This window comes from Sabethes cyaneus, chromosome 1 (assembly GCF_943734655.1).
Source record: "Sabethes cyaneus chromosome 1, idSabCyanKW18_F2, whole genome shotgun sequence".
In the NCBI taxonomy this organism is placed as follows: Eukaryota; Metazoa; Arthropoda; class Insecta; order Diptera; family Culicidae; genus Sabethes; species Sabethes cyaneus.
Genome location: NC_071353.1, coordinates 8,921,318 through 8,944,359, shown reverse-complemented (window position 1 = coordinate 8,944,359; position 23,042 = coordinate 8,921,318). Strand labels below are relative to the sequence as shown.

General features: G+C 44.5%; 1 protein-coding gene across 1 annotated transcript; it reads right to left on the bottom strand.

Annotated features, from left to right (window-relative positions):
- Positions 1-17,211: 17,211 nt before the first annotated feature.
- LOC128744255 (interleukin-1 receptor-associated kinase 4-like) lies at positions 17,212-19,598 on the bottom strand. Its single transcript, XM_053841116.1, has 3 exons — positions 19,276-19,598; positions 18,493-19,200; positions 17,212-18,431 (listed from the first exon to the last, which is right to left on the bottom strand). The coding sequence occupies exons 1-3, from the start codon at positions 19,446-19,448 to the stop codon at positions 17,306-17,308; spliced, it is 2,007 nt and encodes a 668-aa protein (XP_053697091.1). The 5' UTR covers positions 19,449-19,598; the 3' UTR covers positions 17,212-17,305.
- Positions 19,599-23,042: the final 3,444 nt, after the last annotated feature.

Sequence of the window (23,042 nt, the reverse complement as noted above, 5' to 3'; positions counted from 1 at the left end):
TTTGTTAGCGGAACATTGTTATGCAGGTGGAATCCTAAAGGACATCCCACTATAATTAGTAAGTAATTAAGTGCTCTGTATATTAAAATTCTAAAAAAACTACATGGTCCTGGTCAAAGCGAAAAACTCGTGTTCCAACAAGGCAAGACTAGTATTCACAACGAGGCTAGAAAACCCGACAGCCGGAGAATTGAGCCTTATCATGGTGGTTAGCTCACAATTTGGTTCTAATTCCAGCAGGAAATATCGGGAAAGCCATTGTGCGGCTAAAATAAATACTAAAATATTTTAGTAAAGAACAATTTAATTTAATTCCGTTCTGATTTCAAGGACAACCAAGTTTTAATTCTTGACTAAGTTTAAAGTCTGGACTTTTGATTCTTTGAACATGCATTTGAAATCTGGCTAAAAAGTTGTTGTTTATTAGTAAGGACCATAAGATTATCCTAGAAAACTTTTCACCAACCAAACTTTTAGCATGTAGGTTTATTTGTGGTGTCCATATTTTCACATCCAAAACAATCAATCGAGTTGACGCGAATCAACAATCGCAGCTGACTGGTTATGCATACCTGCATAGCTGTGCCGGCACCATTGTCAGTGTCCAAATAGAAATCATTGCTAAGTAGCTGAGAAAAACCTTACAACCCATATAACCACCCAAGGTTCTTACAAAAATTTAAAGGTTTTGTAATTAGAAAAAAAAAATCAATCAGCCAAGCTGAGCGCAATGCGGGTTTGGTTTATTAGCGACATTTTTCTTCGTTGATTAACGGTCCAGTGTCTACAGAATTTAACCTTCGAGTACCTTTACAGTAGGGCGGCAAATTTATGGGTCCAACTCGAAGAAACCAATCGAACCAGAGCGATCAATAAAAGTCATTTCCATGAGCGCTTCCGATTGATTGGCCCAAAAACTATATCTTCAATGTCAATCATGCAGTTCAGCGATGAAATTGAGACTGAGATTGGCTGGCATCCCCGAAAGGGGGCACGCCATCTAAATGTTAGGTGAATTGAACCGATACCGAGACTTAATTGGTTGGAAAATTGAAACGGAAGGTGTTAATAATGCAGGTAGTCTAGTAAGGGCGTCGAGTTTTACAGAAGAATTTATTCATACGGGCTAATTGATTTCGGTGTCATGCCGGTTGTGTGCCGTTAATATGCGTCGTAGTACCGTTAGAGATGAAGTTGTTTTTAGCTTACGAAAAAAAAACTAATTAATGCTGCACCTTTTCAAACTGAGAATTTATTCGTCACCAAAATTATGCAGCTTCGAAAAGGGGTTGGTCGCCAATCCAGTCACGTAGCCAGAGGTGGGGGCCAGGAGCCCTATCTTGGTTTCTAATGCATTATATGCATATCTTTCTGCTTATAAATATAATACATCACAATACATTTAACGTATTGCAGTTCTAAACGCAAAAATATGCATATAAAACAGTTAAAATCAAAATTGGGCCCCCGGCCCCCCATTCTGGCTACGTGGCTGCGCCAATCAAATTTTTTTTTACTATTTAAAATATCAAAAGTATCAAGTCGAATCAGGAAGTGAACGCCAGTATCAGTTGATTTGTCCAAATTTAGACTGCACAATTCACACACAGAACACGTGTTACAGCTAACAAACTAAATCACGATTGTCTGCTGCTTTCCGGTGGGTGAAGCAGAAGGGAATCCTCGCGAAAACGAGTTTATCGACAGCCGGGGGAGTCCTGGCTTTTTGCGTTTCAACAAAAAAGTTAAAAAAATCCATCAGACCTGTCATTTGACGAACGATTTGTTTCCTGCACCACCTGAACATGATTTCAATTAGTACCTGTGAACTGTACCGTAAGCGCGGGCCGTCTAGAAATGCATGCTAATCGCCTTGACAGAGAGGTTCTGGACCCTGGCTGAATCAACTTTCGAAAAAATATTTTTGCCCACCCCGTCTGTCTCTTTCTACCTCCGGCAGGCATGAACCTTTGCTTAGCCAGCTGGTCACAGCTGACCGCTTCCTACGAACGGCTTGACGTGAGCTGATGCAGTGAAACTGCTTAGAAACTACACACACACGCATACTAACGGAAGTCAACTTTCAAGATCTTGGATCGTACCGCGCGCTGATCTGTCCAATATTAATAGTAACCGTTTGCTGAGCACGGATAGTGTTCTCGATGATTGGATCAAATTAAAAAAAACGGTACGTGAAAGGGTGGGTAGGCTTAACAGCGCTTTGCTTCCTGTCTCCGACGGGCCGTCTTTGCGGTCGTGCGGTGCGTGATGGGGGCAAATCTTCATAATGAGAGATATATGCAAAAAAAATTATGATTAATTGAAAGCCATTAGGCGCGGGCCTGCGGCAGGCTATACTATTGCGTTTCCATTTGGTTTAATCGGTGAGCTCCAGTTCCGGAATGGGTATAGGAACAACGGCATCGGGAAGCACAATAGCATGAAACCGCAACCGTGTTGTGCAAAGACTGACGCAGACACCGCTAGAACTCGACGAAATCACTCAAGGTTCATCGGTTAGTTCGCAGTGGCTGAGGTTGATCGCGCCCGGCATTATGTTGCAGTGCATGCCATGTGCGATACACGAACTTATATTGTTGACGTAGACTTAAGATCAATGCTCGATTGGTGTGTCATGAATGCAGGATATTTTATGCAAGTAAAAATCGTGATTTTCAAGCCGAAGTAGTAATAATATGTTTCTTTTTTCGGCATCTATCAATTGAACAACAAAGTAGTTTTTTTTTTGTTTTGAGCATCCATTTGCAGTGTTGGGCACCGCTAATTCGCTTACCGATACAATTTGCTCGATAATTGAGAAAATTTTGCTACTCACTAATCACAAACTGCAAATTAACAGTCACTGTTTATTTTTAAACATATCGCAACAACTTGCATTGTACAAAATTATTACTAATTTATATCTATTACACGGCTTTTCTTAATGAAACTTGAATCAAAATCTGTTAAAATGGATAAAATGCTTTACAGTTCATTATTTTAAAATACACTGCGACACTTCATTTGGAATTATGGTTCAGCAACAATTCGGCTAGTCTGAGGTTATAAATTAGCGTTTCGCGATTGGTCGGTTAGCGAACTAGCGAATTCGGGGTGCTCAACACTGCCCATTTGTGTTTACTTCATCTTCAAACTTATGGCAGCTATTTCTTAAAACAGTGTTTTACCTTCCCATATGATTTTCATAAAAAATTTTAAGGGTGGAACGATCAAAAATTGACGTGCTTTTAAATATCACATTTAAAAAACTGAGGTCTCACCCGCTATTCTGACGCATGCTTTGACCCGTCCAGCATTGTACGAATCAGCGTAACAAGTTTCGTCGGAAAACCATGTTCTAGTGTTATCTGCCACAACTCATTTCGTTTAACTGAATCGTACGCCGCCTTAAAGTCCATAAACGTATGAATAGTCTGAAGATTGTACTCTCGGAACTTGTCTAGCAACTGGTGCAGAGTACTCACTGACGCAGGATTCCCCTAATAGCCTCTGTTTCCAGTACAGAATACGGAAACGCACATTATAGGGAGAATTGAGCAATATAATGCCTCGAAAGTTTTCACATTCGAGTCCTTGTCCTTTTTTAAAAATAGGGCAAATGAGGCCAACCGCTCCTTCGACATTTGTTCTTCCTTCTAGATGCTAATAAGAATATTAATGGCTCTATAGCTTAGCCATCGTTCACAATTATTATCCTGTTTCTGCTGATCTCCGTGTATACTTCTCCATTCAACAAAATCTGGAAGTGCTCCTTCCTAAGCACTTCCAGCAAGTAAGTCACCAACACTATCACTGCACATCACTTGCAAGTTTAAGTGGCTTGCCGTCCTAAGACAAAACCTGTTGAACAAGGTTCCTCCTACGAACTCGGCTGTGAGCTACCGCTCTCCAATTCCTCGGACACCGAGTACTCTCCGCCAGATCTCACCCCACCTGGTCTCTAACCTTGTCTTGCTCGCTGCGCTTCTGAGTGTCTAGTTCCTGCCGGATTAGAGACGAACACAATCTTCGCGGAGTAGTTGTCCGGCATTCTTGCAACATACCCTGCCCCTCGCATCCATCTAGCTTTAACCGCCGTACTGGGATACTGGGTTCTGTTCTCCTGACGCTGCCGCAGATCGTTTTTAGCAGCTCGCAGGTCCTCCTCGAGCATTGTGCATGTTTCATGCCCGTAGAGAACAACAACCGGTCTAATAAGTGTCTTGCACAGGGCACACTTTGTACGGGGGCTCAGTTTGTTCAACCGCAATTGCTTGTGAAGGCAAGCGAAGCATGATTTCCGCTGATAATACGCCTCCGAATCTCACGGCAGGTATCATTGTCCGCTGTTACCAATAAGCCTAGGTAGACCAATTCGTCGACTACCATAAACTCATTGTCGTCGACCATTATACTACTGCCCAAGCGACGTCGGTTGGCTTCGGTTCCTCTGATCAGCATGTACTTTGTCTTAGACGTATTTACCTTTAACCAAATCTTTTCTGCTTCGCGATTTAGTCTTCGTGTGATTCGAATGACCTTGACAATCAGTTTTATGAGCTTAACTCTTGCCGTTCGATGGTATCATATGCGGCTTTGAAGTCAACGAACAAATGGTGCGTGGGAACTCTGTATTCACGGCCCTTTTGAAGGATCTGCCGCAGTGTAAATATTTGATCTGTTGTAGACCGACCTGGTCAGCTACTGACTGACCGTACGGAACAGCTCAAGCGATGGACTGAACATTTTGAACAACTCTTCCGATTTTCAAATGTCAGAGACCAACATAACCAGCAGCGTATGACGCCTACAGTTCGTCAAATTAAAAGCGTCAACTCGGAGGCGCCATCGCTGGATGAAATTGTAGCAGCCATTAAGAGTATGAAATCCAATAGAACGCCAGGGACAGACTGTATTTCAGACGAAATGCTCAAAGCTGACCCATCTTTGTCAGCCCAGATGATGCATCAGCTTTTCAGCAATATATGGGAAACCGCAACTTTTCCGCTGGACTGGATGCAGGGCATATTGGTCCCTAAATCCCTAAGAAAGGAGACCTAACTGAATGCGGTAACTGACATGGCATCACGTTGCTCTGTATTACTCTCAAAGTACTCTGCAAGGTAATCCTCAACCGGATCAGGAGAAGATCGACGCTACTCTCCGGCGGCAGCAAGCTGGATTCCGTGCTGGCCGATCATGTGTAGACCATATCACAACGCGCCGCATTATATTGGAGCAGATCAACGAATTCCAGGACTCTCTTCTGATGGTGTTCGTTGACTTCGAAAAGACGTTTGACCGACTCAACCACGAAAATATCTGGGGCTTAGGCTTAGACGTAGAGGAGTTCCAGATAAGCTAGTCCATCTCATCAAGGCTCAGTACGAGGCGTCCTCGTGCAAGGTTTCGCACGACGGCGTCTTGTCCGACCCTATAAGGGTTACTGCTGGCGTGAGACAGGGCTGCATTTTATCACCGCTTCTGTTTCTCATCGTTATGGATGAGATATTAGTTGGAGCAATTGACAGTAGACCAAATCGAGGATTGCCTTGGAATCCTCTAACGAAGGAGCAGCTAAATGACCTCGACATAGCCGACGACATTGTCTTGCTCGCACAACACCGAAACGATATGCAGAGCAAGTAGTGCAGAGGCGACCTCTCCAAGAGCTCCCAGGCAGCAGGTCTCACAGTCAATGTCGCGAAAACTAAGTCTATGGTAGTGAACACTGACAATTCCACCAACTTTACAGTAGCGGGACAACAAGTTGAGCAGGTAGCCGTCTTTCAATATCTTGGTAGCCAAACAACGCCCGATGGTGGTACCAAGACAGATATTGCCACACGGATCAGGAAGGCCAGGGGTGCCTTTGCAGGTCTGCGAAACATTTGGCGCTCAAACCAGATCACTCTACGTACGAAAATCCGAATGTTTAATGCAAACGTTAAATCCATACTGCTGTATGCCTGCGAAACGTGGTGCGTCTCAGCGGAGACAACGCATAAACTGCAAGTATTTATCAATCGGTACCTGCGATGTATCATGCCTGGTGGCCTGACAACTGGATATCCAATGAGGAATTCCATTATCGATGTCATCAACGGCCGATAGCCACAGAAATTCTTAAACGTGGGGGGAAGTGGGTCGGACACACCTTGAGGAAAGGAGCGAACGAGATCTGCAGAGAAGCACTCGACTGGAATCCACAAGGACAGCGTAGAAGAAGCAGACCCCGAGGCTCATGGCAACGCAGCCTAGCCAACAATATCCGGGCTGTAGACGAGAACCTGTCCTGATTTCATCCCTTTTTTCTGCCGGACCGGCGGACATGGACACATAAGTAAGTAAGTTGTGATATGTCTACACAAGATCGGCCAGCACGGAATCCAGCTTGCTGCCGACGGAGAGTAGCGTCGATCTTCTCTTGGATCCGGTTGAGGATTACCTTACAGAGTACTTTGAGAGTAATACAGAGCAACGTGATGCCACGCCAGTTACCGCATTCAGTTAGGTCTCCTTTCTTAGGGACTTTGACCAATATGCCCTGCATCCAGTCCACCGGAAAAGTTGCGGTTTCCCATATATTGCTGAAAAGTAAATGCATCATCTGGGCTGACAAAGATGGGTCAGCTTTGAGCATTTCGGCTGAAATACAGTCTATCCCTGGCGCTCTATTGGGTTTCATACTCTTGATGGCTGCTACAATTTCATCCAGCGATGGCGCCTCCGAGTTGACGCGATTAATTCGACGAACTGTAGGCGTCATACGCTGCTGGTTCTGTTGGTCTCTGACATTCGAAACTCGGAAGAGTTGTTCAAAATATTCAGTCCATCGTTTAAGCTGTTCTGTACGGTCAGTCAGTTCTGACCAGCTCTGTCGTTTTGCGGCATCTTTGTGTTCATTCTGACACCACTAGGGCGGCGAGATGTATCGTACAACAAACGGATATCACCATTGGCCATTGGGGGTTAGCCCGGCTCTCTTGTCCCGCCTACAAGCACGTTTACCAGCCCTCTCCAGTTCGGCGTATCGTTAACGGGCAGCTGTCTTAGCCGATCTGGTTCGCGCTCGTTCAATGCCAGCTTTCGCCTCTCTCCGCTCGTCGATTTCCTCCAAGTTCCAAGTTTCCGAAATCCACTACCTCCGCCCACTGCGCGCTTTGCCGAGGATTTCATGACTGGTCGTGATGAAGGCGTTCTTGATGCCGGTCCATTGCTCTGCGTCGGTTCCACCAGGTGGCAATTCCGAGGCCCGGGAGGCCCTTCTCACCTCGGAATTCTTCAATCGGCGGACGTCGTAACGGCACCCAACTTTCTCCACCCGTCGTTGGACACGTGCAATGCGCAGACGTATCTCAGCGATAACAGGTGATGGTCGGATGCAATATCAGCTCTACGTTAGTTGCGTACATCAAGAAGGCTCCTTCGTCATTTTCGGCTGATACAGATGTAGTGAATTTAGTTTTCTGTTCGGCCGTCGTGGGAAACCCACGTGACGTCTATGGGAGAAGAGCGATCCACCAATGACCATGTTGTTATTACCACAGAATTCTGTAAACAGCTCCCCGTTTTCGCTGTTTGCGCATAGCACTGGATTGCTGTAACGTTTCTAATCCGTGTTCTGAATCTGGCAACGATTATTCTCTCATTTAGCGGTTCCCACTTCATTCATGCCAGGGTGGAGCAAGACTTGTCCGGATGATGTCTTGTGTTCGCCAGTACCCAGCCAGCGGACCTCGCTCAGCCCCAGGATTTGAGGTTATGGAATGCACATGTTCACCCTTTGCCAGCCTTTGATTGGCAAGAAGCTTAGGTAAATTCACTAAAACTGTTTGACTTTATGTGAAAATTCCAGCAGTTAGCTGTAATGACACACCTTTTTGTAAAAACCACAGAATAGGCACACGTTTTGTGAGTCGATTGGTATGTAATCCAGCAAAATCCGTTCACAGAAGCTGAAAACGAACACGGAGAGCAAGGTGGCCTCATCCTTCCACGTCTTGGAGAGGTCGAAGCCAAACGGTGAAAACGTACCTCGCTAAAGGTACCAGTACACTGTTTGCTTTATCGTCAAATTTTCTTCCTGTCAGAATTTGGGCAAATTTTGGTATTTGACAGACATATTTGTCTTGCCCAGTACACTGTTTGTCAAATTTGATGTCAAAAATTCGATCTGAGACGTTACCCGTGTTACAAAATCAAATAAATTTTGACATATTTTGTGGGGCCAGTACACTGTTTGCAAAACAGCATGAAATTCGTGAGATTATCAAATACATTCGGCCCGAAAATGTTTGCGCCAGCAGATTTCTGTGCAGATCAAACAGAGAAAATACGCAAAAAAAAGTACGCTCGCAAAGTGAGGCAATTCATTTAACAGGAAGCTGAAATCCATTTTAATTTTTTTAAACACGTTTTAATACAGGCATTATTATTAATTCAAAATAATTAATACAAATTACTGCGGTACGAAAAAATGCAATTTATATACACTGAAGTCGCTTTTTACGAGATTTTTTACGCGACTATTTTCACGCGGTTTTCGGAATTTACGCGGTTTTCGGAATTTAGGCGGTTTTCTGAATTTACGCGGATGTGGTCAAAACGTCTATTTTTACACGTAGTGTTGAAATCCACAGTTTTTTTACGCGAAATTTTGTTTTTTAAGCGGAATTTACGCGGTTTTTTTACCGCGGTTTTCGGAATTTACGCGGTTTTCGGAATTTACGCGGTTTTGATTTACGCGGGAGGTATCCTTCGCGTAAAAAGCGACTTGAGTGTAAATTCAATTTCTACATTTAGTGATGTCCGGTAATTTCTCGATTAATCGATTACAGCATGGAATAATCGAATAATTTGTAATCGAATACTGCCGACACGAGTAATTCATTAAGCGAATAGTTTAAATAAGATTAAAAAAATGAGAATAATCCCCATTAATCGTTCATAATCGAAAGATTAATCGAATAATTTAACGAAATATTCGAATATTTATAGTCGAATACTACTAGCTAGTGTTCGACATCGGAACGAAAATTGAAGTCCGGGTTCCGGGCCGGTCCGGTTAAAAGGCGGCACGAACTTTGTTATTCCGACTATAAAGACTAATGATCCGGTCCGATTTGGCTCTGCTCAGGTTCCGGAACCGGAACCGAGCCAAATCGGACCGGAATAAAGTCGGAATAAGAAAATTCGTGCCGATTTTTACCGGACCGGAACCCGGACCTCAATTTTCGTTCCGATGTCGAACACTACTACTAGCACGAATACTGAACTAATCGACCAGTGCCTACTCGATCGATTAATCGGCAATCGAATAATTAAAAATTTCGGACATCACTAATATCAATACCAATGTCAGCCGTGTCGCTGATATTGGTATTGGAATATCAGCCGAATTGACCATTTTACGAACCATAACAACATTGCTGATATTGATTTTGCTTCACAGCTCCCAGAAATACAGATATTTGTGCATGCATAAATTTGGGACCCTACCGTTTTCTCCGGAGTATTTAATTTTCTCAATCTAATCTTTTCATAATTGCTTATTGCTATTTAATGTGGTTTTAACCAATTGGTCATTCACCAATTCTTTTAAATAACATAAATAGTTTATGGACTACTTTAAAATTCAGGAACATTAGTAGCGCCAGGAATCACAGCAACTGAAATAATTGATGGGTCCCAAATTTATGTATGCACAAATATCTGTATTTGTGGCAGCTCTGTTTTGCTTTCCCGTGGGGCATCTGCGGATTGTCAAAGTACCAGCACAGCACAGGGAAAGCGCAACATCGATATCAGCAAGTCAGCATGTCGCTTTGTCACGTAAAATGCTCTTTTTTTTTTACGAGTTGGGAAATCTGCTGAGCGCCTTAGAAGATACGGTACTATCAGACACCTGAGAAGATACCTCAGGGAGTGGGGTTTAGGTATCCCGACCCCCCTAATGGGGCGTGAGGATCCAGACCCACTAAAACCCTACTCGAGTCTCCAGCCTCAATCCCCCCTGGCACCACCTTATCGGTATTACTTCAGGGAGGGGTATTGTGCTTAATGCACTCGCTTAGATAACTACTGGACTATGGTAGTTAGGCTGTTTATTCGCCGTTGATCGGCTCTCCAGTGGGTTTGTAGCTCGAGTACAATCTGGGTAGCAGCCGCATTGACCGCTCCCCAGATGTCCGAGCTGGAACACATCTTTTGGACTAAGTTATCCGGAGTAGTGTCCTGTCCGCTCACTGCCATCATGCTGCGTCTCGCGCCCGCGAAACGAGGGCATATGAAGAAAGCATGTTCTGCCGTTTCCTCAACATCCACGCATTCGGGACAACGGGGGACTCCGCATGCCCAAACTTATGCAGATACTGTCTGAAGCAACCATGCCCTGACAGAATCTGTGTCAGGTAGAAGTTGACTTCGCCGTGGCGCCTGTTGACCCACCCAGATAGTTCCGGGATAAGTCGGTGTGTCCACCGACCTTTTGTGGAATTAGACCATGCCCGCTGCCATGTGGTCATCGAGGCCGATCTTGTGGTACTCCGTATGCCTTTAGTTCCTCGTTGGTTGAAGCACTCTACGTCTTCGCTGATGATAATGCCAATAGGCATCATACCTGCTAGGACGCAGATTGCGTCATGTGAAACTGTGCGATACGCACTCGCCACTCTCAAGCACATGAGACGATAGGTGCTTTCCAGCTTGGCTAGATAGCTTTTGGTACCTAACGCCGATGACCACACCGGCCCGCCATACCTAAGTATAGACTGGACCACGTTGGCTAATAGCCTTCGTTTGCTGCCATATACCGCAGAGCTATTAGACATTATACGAGACAATGCCGAAATAGCTGTGGAAGCCTTCTTGCAGGTATAGTCGACGTGGCTCCCGAACTTGAGCTTGTCGTCGACCATGACTCCCAGAAGTTTTAAGGACCGCGTTGACGAAATAGTGCAGTCCCCGACGCTGATCTTTGCATGCTGTACCGACTTGCGGTTGTTCACAACGATAACCTCCGTTTTATGATGCGCTAGCTCCAGTTTCCTGGATCGCATTCAATCTTCAACAATGCTTATAGAGTGGGCAGCCGTCAACTCAACCTCTCTGATAGATTCACCATAGACTTCCAGGGTGATGTCATCCGCAAAGCCGACAATCACCACCCCTACCGGGAACTTTAGCTTCAACACCTCGTCATACATGACGTTCCACAACACCGGGCCCAGTATGGAACCTTGCGGAACCCCTGCGGTGATTGGAACGCACTTCTGACCCTCCTCCGTGTTGTAGCATAGCACACGATTCTGGAAATAATTTTCCAGGATCCTGTACAGCGACACCGGCACTTGGACGTTCCGAAGCGAGTTGGCTATGGAGTCCCAGCTAGCGCTATTAAACGCATTTCTCACGTCGAGCGTGACAACTGCGCAATAACGAATACCTGTCCTCTTGGGCTGGATTGCCACCTCGGCTGTCTTAGTGACAGACAAGATGTCATCCACCGTAGATTTGCCTTTTCGGAAGCCGAATTGGTTCCTTGACAGACCGTTTGTACCCTCAGTGTACTGTACGAGTCTGTTAAGGATAACCCTTTCCAACACCTTGCCGGCAGTATCGAGCAGACAGATCGGCCTATATGACGAGGGGATACCCGGAGGTTTTCCCGGCTTCGGCAATAGGACCAGATTCTGTCGTTTCCATCTGTCCGGGAAGTTGCCAGCTTCCAGGCATCTACTCATTACTGCCCCGAATAATTCGGGGGTCTCCAGAATAGCCGCTTTAAGGGCCATATTCGGGATTCCGTCTGATCCCGGTGCCTTGCTCACCTTTAGGGATTTAGCGATCTCAATGAGTTCCTCGTTCGTAACCGTTACTTCCTCCCCGACCTCTAAACCACCGTCGCCCACGTTACTTTGGATGTTCGGCACGGAGACCGACCATCCTACGCTATGGTCTGAGATACTGGAACGTCGGCCGTGGGACGACTCAGCGGCCTGAGGCCAGGGCCTTGGCTCGTGGCGCGGAAAGAGGCCCTCAATGATCCGCTCCAGCATCTCTGGCGATCTCTCTGCGGGTGCCATCACGCCCTTGGCCTTTGCCATTACGATCCTGTAGGCATCACCCCACTGGTTCGCATTGGCACTGGCACATAACCTTTCAAAGCAGGCTCGCTTGCTAGCTATTATCCCACTCTTAAGCGCTGCGCGTGCAGAAACTAGTGCTACTCGACATTCTGCTCTGCCCTCGTCAGAACGAGCTCTTTGCATAATTCTCCTTGCACGAAAGCAGGCTCCGCGGAGTTCCGCAATTTCTTCTGTCCACCAGTAAACCGGTGACCTACCATACCTAGGTCGGCTTTTCCTAGGCATGGTGGCGTCACACGCTCGCGACAGCACCTCAACCAAATGATCAGCGTTCGGATCGGGCATATCGCGATCACCGCACTCTCTTCGGATCGCTTCCACAAATACTTCAGGATCGAAGTATGATGTCTTCCACCCACGGGTGGTTGGAGTGTTGGCTCTACCCGCCGCCTGCCGCCTCGTTATCTGACCAACACCATAGCGGACCGCCTGATGGTCACTGTGAGTGTAGCCATTGTCTACCCTCCAGTCTCCTATCAGACCAGGGCTGCCGAATGTCACGTCGATAATAGACTCTGCACCATTCCTGCTGAAGGTACTTGTGGTGCCGACGTTGGCCAGGTCTACGTTGAGCTTTGCCAGAGCCTCAAGCAGAATCCGACCCCTATGGTTCGTGCGACGACTTCCCCACTCAACCGCCCAAGCGTTAAAGTCGCCCGCCACAACCACCGGCCTTAGACCAGTCAGCGCAACTGATACTTGGTCTACCATCCGCGTAAACTGCTCGATCGACCAACTCGGCGGAGCATAACAGCTGCAGTAGAACACTCCACCCATTTTGGCAACCGCAAATCCCTCGTCTGCAGTTGACACAACCTCTTGAACCGGGAACCTGCTTGTCGTCCATATAGCCGCCAACCCGGACCTATCCGAGACCCAGTTACCATTTCCGGCAGGGATGCGGTATGGGTCCGAGATGATGGCAATGTCCGTCAACGACTCAGTAACTGCTTGGTATAACAGCTGCTGGGCCGCATGGCAGTGGTTCAAGTTTAGTTGTGTTACCTGCACTACGCCCGTGTTTTAGTCGCAGGCGCGCCTGCCGGGCACTTTGAGCCTCCTGTTGTGTGCTTAGCGTCCCGTTGGCCTGTACATATCAGGCACTTAGGCGGCGCCGAACAGTCCCTCGCTATATGGCCCGTACCGCCACATCTTCTACACAGGTGGCTTCTGTCAGGCCCCTTACAGCTCCAGGACTTGTGCCCTCGCTCAAAGCACCGGAAGCAAGCCTCCGGCTGCTGGAACACGCTCAGTGAGCATACGGACCATCCCACCTTCAGCTTGGCCGCCTTCAGGGCTGTATTCCCGTCTACCAGTGGAAGTCTTATTGTAGCTACCTGGGTTCCCGCCGGTCCCTTGCGCAGACGAACTGCTTCGGTAGTCACCACCACGTTACATTGCTCCTTGAGAGCTCGTGTCAGTTCGACCGCTTCAGTGATCTCGTCCAGGTTTTTATGCTGGAGAGTCATCTCAGGCGTCAGTGCGCGGATCTGTATGCCATCACCAAGGACCTTTTCTGCCAGCACTTTGTAGGCAGAACCCTTCTCAGTGGCATCCTTTTTGAGCTCAAGGATCATGTCGCCGGTGCGGGAGCGGCGGATACTCCGTACATCCGCGCCAAGACCCTTCAGCTGCTCATCCCCTCTCATGGCCTTCAAAACTTCTGCATAGCTCAGCCCCTCAGTTTTGAGGATAAGGGCATCGCCTTTGCTCCTCTTTTTTCTGGCCACTTTCGGTGGAGTTCGATCCTCCTCTTTCTTCCTGGCCTTCTTCTTTTTCACTGTTTCCCACTGATTGTCGGGAGCTAACTGCGTCTTATTACCCTCGGAGGGTTTCACAGTTTGCTTAAAATGCTCTTTACATAAAGGCATTGCTTGGTATATAATAAGTTCGGCACCAACTTTTCAAAAGGTCGTAAGCAGATGCCAGATATATGCAACAAACATTTCTGTTGAATAACAGTTAATCAAGCGCTTATTACCCGGTAATCTATACCCCTACTATTCAAGAAAAATGAATACTGCGGAAAAATAATGTCCCAAATTTATGCATGCACATAAATTTGGGACATTATTTTTCCGCAGTATTTCATTTTTGCAGTCTAATTTTTGCTATAATGTACATAGTTCATGAAGTACTAGTACGTATTATAGAGATTGCTGACATTTACCGCACGCACAGTTCGCCGCGTATACGTATACGCGGTTTGTTTGCATCTCCAAATTTTTTTTCGCTGCGAAAAATTTTTCACGATGCACACAAACACTGTAACACGATGCACTGTATTAGTCGCACATTAGCAATCCTGATACCGTCCGTTATTATGGCAGATGGTGTAAAAAGCTGGATAGCGCATCACTGTGCGATTACAGCGCACTTCTTGCGACACACAAAACCAGAATAAAATTGAATGTCACACAGCTATCCACCTATTCACGTGCGTAATGACGGCTAGTGGATACAACTTTCGGAAAACGTTAGCATGCTTTTGGCTTTGTTCACGTTAAGTTAATATTTCCAGCCTTAATTGTCGTTGTAGAACTTTCAAGCATACGTGAGCGGAGTTCCCAAAAGCAAATAAACATTGTCGAAAAATGTACCCACTAGCCGCCATTAAGCGCGCGAAAAGGTGGATATGCATACAATTATTGTTCATATTTTCTAGTAAATTATCCATGTTAACAGAAACAGAATGTAGCCTTTCGATCCTGAAATGAACGTTTACATGCTGACTATTTACTAGATTTACTAGAATAATGTTTCACATATGTAGTATTATATACGTGGTAGTGCCTAATTTTAGAGGGTATTTAAGGTGAAATTAGTCGTCATCGATTCTGCCAATTTCAAAAGCAGTTTTTTTGTTTGAAACAAAAATTCTGTTAATGAAAATATATTCGCTGTGTTCAGATTGGCAAGAAGAAGGCAGTATTTATATTTTTACAACCAGACCCCAGCTATTGGGTCCAAAAACTGCTTTCGAAATTAGGCTCTCCGACGAAAAGTTAATGACTGCTATTTTCCCGTTAAACAAATCATGTTCGAAAAACAGGTCTATTAAGTGATCTCCTCATTATTCATAATCTTTTTAACTTTTCACTATTGATTTAATAATGTCCTGATTTATTCCAGTGTCATTTCCTTTGCAAAACTCCCTTTCTGCACGATTTTTCCTGTACCAAATTCGATTTTGACAGCAGTTCAAATAATAAACATTGTGAGCTTTTTTGATAAGTTTCAAGCAAACAAACCGGCGAACAGCGCAAAATGTTACGAAAACAAATTTAATTTGATTGGCATATTACACTGTTTTACAAACCGCCAAATTTTATTGGAAAAGCTCGGCGACATTTTGAAAAATAAAATTTGTTCGAATATTTGGTTGGGTCAGTACACGGGTTTTCAAATTTATTTGATGAAATAGATCAAATATTGGATGATTCAGCAAACAGTGTACTGGTACCTTAAGATGGGTATTTTTATGTGGATGCGTCAGTCCAGGTCGGTCATATCCTGGCAACAGGCAATCACGGCTGATTGTGCTCGTGAAAAACATCTTTCCGGCGAAAATATGGATGACGAGACATACCGGATTGGATGGTTGGACGGTAACGATTGACAAAGGAGCGGGTACTTTACGCTCCCCGCCAATAAGGTAAGCGATTACACCAAATTTTCCAAGGAAGGTCCTTCTGTGACTGATGATCAGCGAGAAGGGAATGAGCAAGCCCAAAAACGGCGAGATAAACATTGGAATATTTTTTTAATTGCTAAAATTGCATTTAGCGATTTAGTGATTAGCGATTTCAAGGGTTTATCACTTATTAGCGAATCAGCGAAATTGTTCCTTACACTGTCAATAACACGATTGAGTGGTATTTCATTTAAAAATTATGTGCACTCCAGCCGCTTCCGGTCGCGAGATCATATTAATCATATTTCAGATTATAGGCATGTGCACATTTTACATTTATATGTGCTATTGATAATATTATATTTGCTGGATTGCCCTAGGCTAGGCAAAAAAGGTGCAACGACCGTTCGTGAACTTGAACAGCGACTTGTGATTCATGCTACAAATGTTGTACGCTGCGTAATAAATTTACATACCTACGTCTATAAAACATGATGATTTTATCATGGAATCACCCGAAAACCCGTTAATTTCAATAACATATATAATTAGCCCTCTTCACCCTCTTCTCCTGCACGTGTAAAACGGAATCAAACAGGAAGTCATGTACCTGTTTCCTGTCAATGACCGGATCAAGTGCACCGCAGCTGCCGCCGCCGCCGCCGCCGTAGATTGACGGATGAATCGTGCTCGGAGGTTTTTTGTTCGCCAATTCGAAGGTCACCCGGATTTCGCTTTCAAAAAGAACGGATACTTCGACACCGGCAGCAAAAGTAAAACTGAGCTACCTACAACAGTTAAGATGACCGCTTTCAACCGGTTTTCTCACTACGTATGTTGCTAAGTTGAACCTTAAAATTTGACCGTTGTTGAATGATCAATTTATTTTTTGTTTTTTTCGCTTCACGCTTCGTGATCGTATAGAGCACACACGGACAACAGTTGTACCTTATTCGTGGAATTTTGGAATAGTCGTCGCGACCGAGCAGGACCAATGCGGAACCAACGACTAGCGCTCTGTCCTGTGCTCAAGGACGGAGAAGAAAGTCACTCTGCGCTGTCGAAGCGTTGGAGAACAATAAGTGACGCAGAGGTGTGTATACATGTATGATTTGTGAAGATCAAGATCATGATCTTTAATGTGACGGCAATGATGATAATGATGATGATGAAAATCGTTTAGCTAGCTACCGTAAATAGATAGAATGTATCAAGGAGCCGCCGCCATGAGCAGTACCTAGTCGAACGATAGAAAGTTTTAGAGTGGCTGGCAGCAATCGGTTAGAATTGATCAATTGATTTGCGTCATCAATTTTGCCGATTTCCTGGAAGATATGTAAGACCGATTCTAGCGAATGGCCGGTGAAACACGGAAGCTTTTTTCTTTTCCTCATTGTCAAGTAATCATTCTCTTTTGCCAAGCAAATACGTCTTTAATCTAAGCATTTAAAATTTTTACATTGCACTAAACGTTTACCAAAATAAGGCAACTGGGGTCTCTTACTCTAGCTAACTAATTCGATTACTGGTTTGTCGAATAATTGTGACTGAAGTGTTCCGGCCTTTCTACCGCTATTTCACCGATTCGCTCCCTAACTGCCCGTGCGGTTGGTCGTTGTAATCGCTCCCGTAGACAGCGTTTGGCCAAATCAAGGATACATCGACCAAGCTCTAGCCAGCTATCCACCTCCTCCGGTCGCACCGCGCGATCCACTAAAGCCTGCGGATCAGTTACTTCACTGGTAACCAGTTCCAGCAGATCTTCTCCGCCTGGAACCGACACCAATATTTCCTTGCCGGTGCCAACCGCAGCCAGGACAACTCCGAAAGAGTAAATATCCATCGCGGGTGTTACGGTGCCGCGCAGCGATTCTGGTGCGAGATACGGTCCCGTTCCCATCACACTGGTTGCCGTCATGCTATCTATGCGTTTGACCAAACCAAAATCACACAGTTTGGCAACCGATGCACCGTCCAGCAGCACATTGGCTAATGTAATATCGCGGTGGATTACCTGAACTTGTGGACTGTGCAGATATTCGATGGCAGAAGCAATCCCGAGCAGATAGTCGATACGACTAGAGGCAGTCAGCAGCGATTGCCGCCGGCGGGAACGCTCCAAAGCGCTTTCCAAGTTCCCATCCGCAAGAAACTCGTAAACTAAACACAATTCGTTGTCTTCCGAGTAACCAAACAGACGGACAATGTTTGGATGGCTATATTTAGTGAGAATCTCCCGTTCTCTATCGTATTTTTCCCGATACTTATAATTAGATGGAAAGAGCCGTTTGACTGCAGCCAGGGCAATATCTGCAGATAAGTTAATACCAAGAAAAACTTCACCGAAACCACCGGTGCCAAGCAATCGTCCCTCTGCCACTTCGAGTTTATCCTTCGAAAACGGACGTTTATCAAAATTTGCGGTGGCTGTCTTGAGCAAACTGTACGGAAAGTTAGCTATCGAAGAAATCGGGCAGTTTACGGACGAAAATTGAATTAGATTTGAATTGTTGACCGTCGAAATATCGCCTCTTTCCTCCTGTGACAAACCAATAATGGAAAACCGAGGCAACTGAGGAGAGCCGCTTACCGATGATTGTTGCTGAGTGCTAGTGAAGATGGCTGAAAATCGAGGAACGGGGTTGTCCCTAAAAATAAAATATATTTGATTGTCTAAAAACCATCAAACACCTACACTCAAAACCTTACCCTCCGTTTGATAAATTACTGTGTAACGAAGTCGCTCCGAATATCGATAAATTAGGTACTCCGTCATCCTCGGCAATCGTCCCTAAAGTCGTTGACATCTGAGCTGAACGACTCTCGCTAGTACTAGTACTAGCGCTGCTACTAGTATCGCTCATACTGTCCGAAGTTGATGACAAAGTGTTACCAACAATCGAAAACACCGGAGCAACACCCGAAGGGCCTGCCTCGGCATCCGGCGCTAATAATGCGCTCAGCATCGGCATTACCGCACTACCAGTATTCGACTGCTCATTGTTCTCACTGTTCGACACACCGCTGGCAATCAGTTCACCCAAAACCGTGACCTGTTCTCGTTTCGGCGGCTCCGGACGATCCAAATTTTCCTCTAAAGTCAATGATTGCATTCCATTGTGTAAGGCTGCAGAGTCGGGATAGGTAACCCCATCTAGCATTTTCTCCAGCTCACAGTCCAGTTCCCGATCGATGTCTATCGGAGCAGCCGGGCCACAACTGGGCCGCTCTGGAAGGTTGTCTTTAAGCATATCCCTAGCTATGTAATCCGCCGCTCTAAACAAGTTTCCCTTAATCAACAGTGTTAACAAGTGGCCAAGACGGGGACGGTTTTCCTTACGGCCGGAAGTGCTCCATTCTTCCAGCAACTGTCTAGCACGGGAAATGTTTTGTCGTTCACCGTAATCTTCCAACTCCCTAAAAGCAAAATTCTTACTATAAAAACAATTCCAATAATAAAACGCATTGTGACCAACGGTCGATATGACTCACCGCTCTTGAGTGCCATTATACTTAATCGCATAGCTGCCCGGTGGTCGATCGATGTCGTCAATCTGCCGAGGGATTAGGTAGAATAATGTGCGCCAGTCATCCTCTAGCTTATCAGCAAGTGTGTCCAGTTCGAATTGAATCTGGCACAGTTCGGTCGACCGAGTGTAAGCCATCGTTTGTGGCAAGCAATGCTTATGCCGCCAATATATCTGGTCGATGTGTAAATAACTTTTGAACTGGAAATTTTCGTAGACCACATATAAATTACTCTTCGTTTCCTATGAACACGGATGCCTTGCAGTTTTTGTGATAATGTCTTCGTCTTGTGATTGTTTTGGTTAATCTTCCAAAATACGACCGACTTGACAGCGACAGGTGCTTTCAAACTAAACGCCACCTACCTAAAACTTCACTGGAAGCTTGAAATATTTCATCTAGGTAAATGTAAAATCAATGATAATTAATACAAAGGTGAGGGAAGGTTTTTTTTCATGCGGCTTGATGACTGCTTCGAACACTCGTCTTCTTTACACGACTTATTTTTACAATGTTTTGTATAAACATAGTTTTTTGTGACGATTTTTTAAATAACGCGACTCATTTTTACGACGGGCAGTAGTAGGTATAATGATCGATAGTCGACGAATTTGTCTACCTTGGTTCAATGATGGTAACGGCGGACAATGATACCATATCCCAAGCAACCAAAAGTTCGAATATTACTTGACACGCGAACTCTAAAGTTCATAATTAGTTCAGATTCAGTTCCGTGGAACTTTCTTGCTGATTAGTAGTGTATATCAAGTATACGTGGAACTAAATGCTTTAAGAAGTGCTGCGAGTACTTCATAGATACTTCAAAGCTATTAGGATGCTACATGAAGTTCTGAACTAACTTGAGTTGCTAACAAGTTCTGCGTGCTGCTTTTTTGTTTACATTTCTGGTGATCAAACCAGCAGAACCTGAAACTATTGGAGATTAATTATTTTTATTTCACTTCAATAAATTTAATCCTCGCACATTTCTAATTACAAATATAAATTAGAATGTAATGCTCTTCATTATTGTGCTGTGTTGTGTAGCATATGCTGTCGGTATCTCACTACTATAGTTAATTGCCTGGTTCCAAACTTTATGTTCTATAATTAACTCGCGCTGCATAAATCTGCTGCAAATTCTAAAACGAACTTTTACTTAACAACTCATTGGCAAAATTCACATCGCTTGTATACGACAAAGGTGACGCAGTGGATCGGTATAGGTTTACAACGCGTAACACCCGGGTTCAAACCCAACAGCAGGCAAATGAAACGAATATAGAAGTTAGGTAGAAGTATAAAAATAGAACATAGAAGTGCTGCTAAATTTGTTTTTTCTTAGTTTTTGACAGTTTATTTCGAAGCTGCTTAGCGTTCTATGCAGTGAACCCAAGACAGCTTGAAAGTTCGGTTAATTACTTAAAAGTGACACTGCTTAGCAAGTTATAGATTGATATACATAAAGCTGTTTAACCCTTGCTAGACACCATTATTCGAACTCTTGGTTACTTGGGGTACTTACTATGTGCCCCCATACAAAGTGCACCCTGTACAAGTTGCTTATTAGACCGGTTGTTCTCTACAGGCATAAAACATGGACAATGCTCGAGGAAGACCTGCGAGTGCTCAGAGTTTTCGAACGACGAGTGCTAAGAACGCTCTGCGGTGGCGTACAGGAGAACGAGGTATGGAGACGGAGAATGAATCATTAACTCGCACAGCTCTATGGCAAACCTAGTATCCAAAAGGTGGTTAAAATTGAACGGATACGATGGGCAGGGGATGTTACAAGAATGTCGGACAACTACCCTGCAAAGATGGTGTTCGCCTCAAATTCAGTAAGAACAAGACGACCAGGAGCGCAGTGAACAAGATGGTTGAACCAGGTGGAGCGAGATCTAGCGAAGAGTACTCGATGTCCGAGGAATTGAAGAGCGGTAGCCCACAACCGAGTTATATGGAGAACCCTGTTCAACACGCTTTGTCTTAGGATTGCAAGCCACTTAAGTAAGTATTTTTACGACTATTTTTGAATGAACACGGTTTTGGTTTTTTACAACATTTTTCAAATTAAGGTGAGTGTTTAAAACAATTTTGAAATTCGAGCGGTTTTTTCGAATAGTTTTGGATTTTAAATAGTTTTTTCAGTGATCTTATGATGATTTTTGAGTCAACACGGTTTCCGACGATATTTTGATTAAAGCGGATTCTTTACAAGGTTTTACGCCACTACAGCTACGCTACAGTTTACGCCAAAGATTTCTTTACTTACTTTACCAGCCGAGATCCGGGGTGGCCTTTGCCGGCCCACCGTAGTCTCCCAACTTTCGCCAGGTGTACGAAGGGAATCCCTTCAATCCAATCCAATGCCATGCCACGATTTGGGTTCATACCCCTCCGCCATCCTTTGCTATCCGTTTGTACTCCGCCAAAAATAATCCGCAACACCTTCCGTTCAAATACGGCAAAGTGCTGGTATGTCCGGTAGCGTTTTGTACATCGCCAGCTTTGTGCGGCGGCGAATACTCCTTGATCGAAGCGTCTTGCGGAGGGAAAAGTAGGCTCGATTTCCAGCTTGAATGCGTTGTTGAATTTCCTTACTAGTAAGTAACATTTTTGTTGTATAATTGCTTATCAAGCACTTGCTCCGTGAGAATTAGCAGTACAATAGTTGGATAAGCTATTTTAAACAAAAATGTTTGTTGAGTTATTGTCGATGATGACCAGAGATCCCAAGTATGTATACGAATTCGAATTCATCAACCACTTGCAGCTCATCGCCGTCAATAGTGACTGCTCGTGGGAGGCGAAGTTTCTTCCTACCATATACACTCAACCCCCGCTAATATGAAAAACAGCTCGTTCAGATTGGGCGAGTTCATTTTTAATCTGAATATTTGGTAACTCTATTCATTTTCACAAACACGCAAGACGCGCACCCTATGAACTTGTTCTTTTGATTTGACGAAAACAAACGTTTTGAAAACATCTCAAACATGCGTGAATTCTAAAGGTTCGGTTTGTATAATACGAAATTGGCTCGGCAGTTTCGACTAAAATGGTCTATTTTGAGTGCTGGAGAGAGATAAGTTGCATATGAGCTATATTGCCAAAGCTCCTAAGCAAGAGGAAACGCATTAAGATTTTTTGCTTTTTTTGACGTAGGACTACGTCTTACGGCAAGTTTTGAGATAGGGTGTCATTTCAAAAAATCGAAAAATGCGAGCGTCACGAAAAATGAAAGGTTTTGAGCGCTAATAGCTCAGCGGTTTTCCGATCGATTTTCAATATTCTTACACCAATCGATCGGAAAATCTTCTAAGAATTGACCCAAATGAAGAAAAGTATGGATTCTTGATGTTGAACTATTGAAAAATTGTAAATAATGAACCTATGTTTTACCAGAATTCTCGCTTCGTGATTGGTTGGAAGATTCTTTGTGATGATCTAAACCTATACCGATTTGATATCTGTGCTTGGGAAGTAAGCCAAAACAAGTGACCAAGTTTCCTCATTTCAACAAGATTTCTTAACACCGCGATTAAACCTAGACCATTTTGATGTCCCTGCTTGGGAAGTACGCCAGAAAGAGTGACAAAGCCCCCTCGTGCCAAACGATTTCTTACGAACGCGATTAAACCTAGTTCAATTTGATGTCTGTGTTAGGGAAGTGTGCCAGAAAAAATGACACAAGTTCGTTGTCCCAACAGATCGCAAATTCTTTACTG

What these genes read in the sequence shown, in the direction of transcription:
- LOC128744255 (XM_053841116.1), bottom strand. Translation starts at nt 19,448, where the DNA reads ATGGCTTACACTCGGTCGACCGAACTGTGCCAGATTCAATTCGAACTG. An exon ending in TATAATGGCACTCAAGAGCG is followed by an intron (nt 19,201 to 19,275) that starts GTGAGTCATATC and finishes TTTTGCTTTTAG; the next exon opens with GGAGTTGGAAGATTACGGTG. An exon ending in AGTAATTTATCAAACGGAGG is followed by an intron (nt 18,432 to 18,492) that starts GTAAGGTTTTGA and finishes TTTTATTTTTAG; the next exon opens with GGACAACCCCGTTCCTCGAT.